The sequence below is a fragment of the Micromys minutus genome (genome assembly GCF_963924665.1).
Source record: "Micromys minutus genome assembly, chromosome: 2".
Classification (NCBI taxonomy): Eukaryota; Metazoa; Chordata; class Mammalia; order Rodentia; family Muridae; genus Micromys; species Micromys minutus.
This window is the reverse complement of record NC_137971.1, coordinates 92,354,193-92,358,291: the sequence shown is the minus strand read 5'-3', so window position 1 is coordinate 92,358,291 and position 4,099 is coordinate 92,354,193. Positions and strand designations below refer to the sequence as shown.

General features: G+C 40.0%; 1 protein-coding gene across 1 annotated transcript; it reads right to left on the bottom strand.

The window, feature by feature from the left end:
* Window positions 1–635: 635 nt before the first annotated feature.
* OR51S1 (olfactory receptor family 51 subfamily S member 1) lies at window positions 636–1,604 on the bottom strand (the record flags this gene model as incomplete). The annotated part of the gene is made up of 1 exon (XM_080913349.1): window positions 636–1,604. The coding sequence occupies one exon, from the start codon at window positions 1,602–1,604 to the stop codon at window positions 636–638; it is 969 nt and encodes a 322-aa protein (XP_080769475.1).
* Between the last annotated feature and the right edge of the window lie 2,495 nt (window positions 1,605–4,099).

The following is a 4,099-nucleotide window of genomic DNA, read 5'->3' as shown; positions in this document are numbered from 1 at the left end:
CTATGTTTAACTTTGGATTATGTAAGTGCATCTTTACTTGTTATTTTTCTCAAGTGCAGGGGATTTTAGCTACAAATACACATATATTAAAATCCTGGTTAAAAATATGAAAGATGTCATGAAAGATACATAGTTGTATTTTTCCCCCAGGATGATGCACTATATGGCCCATTTCTTGGTGTGAAGAGAATGAATAAGAGAGGCTTGTTCCTCTGATTATCACTAAGATTACTACGTATGAGTGGCCACTCTCCTTCATCCTGCTGGGCAGGAGGTTTGTCTTATCTCTCTCTTTTTCCATGTAGCTTTAAATTCTCCATGCTTCTCAGTTATATCGTATACAGTTATGGAATTAACACGCATGCCCTTACTAGGGTGTCTGTGGTACGATACAGAATCCAGCCCTTTCTAATGTGATTGATCATGTCACAGTAGATGGCTCACGTCAGTTCTCTGGGAGTTTTATGTTTTCTTCAACATGCTCATATACAGTTGTAGGAAAAAAAGTAACTAGTTTGTGTATAGATATGTGTGGACTGAAGTGACCTGTCAGCTAAGGTGACGTGAGTTTTCAGTCATGGAAGCCATTGCATTAGGAGTTCTTTACCACAAGCCTGGAGGAGCACCTTTCCTCACTAAGCACAGCCCACCTTTGTGGGTAGTAGCCTCTTGAGAATTTTTTCTCTAACCTCCTTCATCTTGACACTGTAGAGAACTGGGTTTATCAGCGGAGGGAGCAGGAAGTGGACATAGGAGAGGAGCGTATGGGCAGGCGGAGGGAGTGGCAGCTTGAATCGGTCAATGAGTGCCAAGAGGATCATGGGTATGTAGAAGAGGAGCACAGCAGAGAGGTGAGCAGCACACGTTTGGCCAGCCTTCCAGCGATCCTCAGTAGACCCAACGCCTTGCAGTGCTTTGCCAATCAGGCCATAAGAGAAGAAAATAAGCAGAGGGTCTAGTGCCATTGCTGACAGTACCACAACCAGGCTGTAGACTGCACTCCATGCTCCCGGGCAAGCTAGGCGAGCCATATCAGGGTGTAAGCAGTAAGAGTGTGTGAGGACCTGCGGGCGGCAATATGGCATGCGAGCCAACAGGAATGGCAGGGGCAGATGGAGGCTCAAGCATCGGAAAGCAATGGCTATGGCAATCTTGCTAATGACACTGTTGGTGAGGAGCACTGGGTAGTGAAGAGGGCGGCAGATGGCGACTGCCCGATCGAAGGCCATGGCGAGCAAGACAGAAGACTCCATAACAGAAAAGACATGAACGAAGAACATCTGTAGAAGGCAGGCTGAGGCAGAGATGGCGTGAGCATCAGCAAAGGCCAGGCCTAGCAGGGTGGGCATTAGCACTGTGGCCAGGCCAACATCAGACACACTAAGCAAGAAGAGGAAGAAGTACATTGGTCGATGCAGTGTGGGCTCCAGAGCAATGATCCAGAGGATTGTACCATTGCCCAGGGCAGAGAGAAGGTAAATAGTGATGAGAGGAACTGACCACCAGGATGGTGCAGCTTCCAGGCCAGGCAGGCCAACTAAGAGGAAAGTAGGGGCCATTAATGTGCTGCTATTTGAGGTTTCCTGGGTAGACAACCGTGACATAGTTCAGGATCACTCTGAAACCTGGAAAGCAATCAAGCTTATTTGAGCATGGTCTGATGCCGTCTACCACAACCTACCTCTCCCCTTCAGGCACAGACTCGTTCAAACTGGATTCAGGCCCCCTCCCAACCCATCCCTCATCCCCATCTGTAGCTTGCTTTGTATAGTTATTCTTTCTGCTTCTGTATACTCCTTTAACCCCGTTTTGGTCTCTACTTTCTTCTAATTTAATGTTCTTCTTTATTTGATACATGCCAGGAGAAGATCTATGCTAACACGATTACCTTCTCTTCTTAACTACAGGCTGTCTGTCTTCTGTGCTCCTTACCACTCAAATTTGATCTCCATTACCAATTCTCAATAAAGTTGCCAATTACTATGTTGTTTATAAGCTAGATAGTTTTGTTGTTATTTTCATGTTTTGTGTTGAATTTTTTTCATACAATATATTTTGATCACACTTTCTCCTCTCCCAATTCCTCCCATATCCTCCTACCCAAATTCATTCCTGTCTCTCAAAACAAAGACAAACAACAAAACAAACAAAATATGAAAATTAGAATAAACAAAAGCCATTAATAATAGTAATAATAAAATGAAACAAAAAGGCCATTAAAATACTATTGAGTTTATTGTATGTTGGCCAATTACTCCTGTACATGGGGTAAGACCTGGAGAATGGTTGATAAACCCATTGACATTGCATTGGAGAAAACTGATAAAAATTACTTTTAATGATACATATTGATACATTGGATATTTTCTTAAACCATTTATTTCTCAGTGGGCCATGGCTTCATGGTTCCCTTTTTTTCTTAAATACATCTCTAAGATTTAACTTCACCCTATACTTGGGTGCAGGGTGATCTTAATTCAAAAGAAGAAACCACAGGGAAATAAACATGCAGACAGGGGCCTAGCATAACTGTCCTCTGAGAGTCTTCGCCCAGCAGCTGATGGAAACAGATGAAGAGACCCACAGCCAAGCATTAGGGAAATCTGGTAGAAGAGGTGAAAGAAAGGATTAAAGGAGTCAGAGGGATCAAGGACACTATAGAGACTGAACTACCAACCAGAGTGCATGCATGGGATGGAATTAGGTTCCCTACACATATGTAACAGATGTGCGGCTTGTTCTTCATGTGGGACTCTTAACAACTGAAACAGGGACTGTCTCTGTTGCCTGTCTTTGAATCCTTTTTTTCTACTGGGTTGCCTTGTTTAGGGTCAGTAAAAGAAAATGCACCTAGCCTATTGCTAAGGCTGGTTGGTACCTCTTAGAAGAAAGGGAGGGAGATGGAGGGAGATGAGGTGAAATTGAAAGACTGGGGTTTGGGGAAGAAGAGAAAAGGGAAACTGGGTTCCAGATGTAAAGTTAGTAAATAAATTAATTAAAAAACAAAATAGATTTAAGAAATCCTTCTTGCATTGCAAATTATGCCCTAGGGTCTTAGTTACACATGAAAGGAAGACATTTGAGCTTTTGTTTGGCTAGGAGTCATTGCAATAATCTTTACCCACACCTGTCATGCACCTACATGTAGAAATTCTAGGCATTGACAATAACATACTGATTAAAATTATGAGATCAACAAAGCCACAGAATATGAGGGTTACCAGCAAATGCTGAGCATGCTTCCATATGGTTACACTGAACAAATTGATATCAAATTAGGAAAGTAATGTAATTATAACAGCATTCAAAAAGCATTTAACACATAAAACAAATCAACTTCATATTCTGAAAATTACAAAATAATTTTAAGAAATTAAAATCTCCAAAGGAATGCAGATATATTTCTGATCTGTAGATTGAAAAACCTCAGTAGATAATGATCAGAAAACTTCCTAAGAGAGCAGCAGATCTTTTTGTTGCAATCTATAAGATATTACCCTAAAATTTAGATTTAAAAAAGCTATGACAGTATAATATCATAGCATTTCTTATCTGACACCGAGTGTGTATTTAACACATAAAATATCAGCAAACATAATAATGCTGAAATTAAATAATTAGGCTGTATGTGATGTTACATAAATATGAAGTCAGTACTTAGGAGGTGAAATGGAAAACTGTGAATTTATGGGCTGCTGAACAATTCAAAAGACTTCATCTTGATGAAATCAAATCAAACCAAACCAAATGAAATAAAGCAAGGGTAACATTGAACTGCATACCACATGTGCATGTAAAACATGAAGGGATGAATGAGACAAGTTCATCACAGGAAAAGGATGTCAGCCTACATTCAGGAGAAAAATTTGGCCTACCTGAAGAACTGTAAGTGATCAATAAATAAATATAAAAGATGGCCGTGCATAGTTAGTGGTTGTCATTGGAAAAACATATAAGAAGAAAGTAAACACATAAAAAATTAATTTCCATATTACTGACAGAACACAGTACTTTAAATCAATATTTTAAAAGACAAAGCATTCTTTTACACATCTTTTTACAAATGTAAGATAAAAATATTTTTAAAGAATAAGCATTT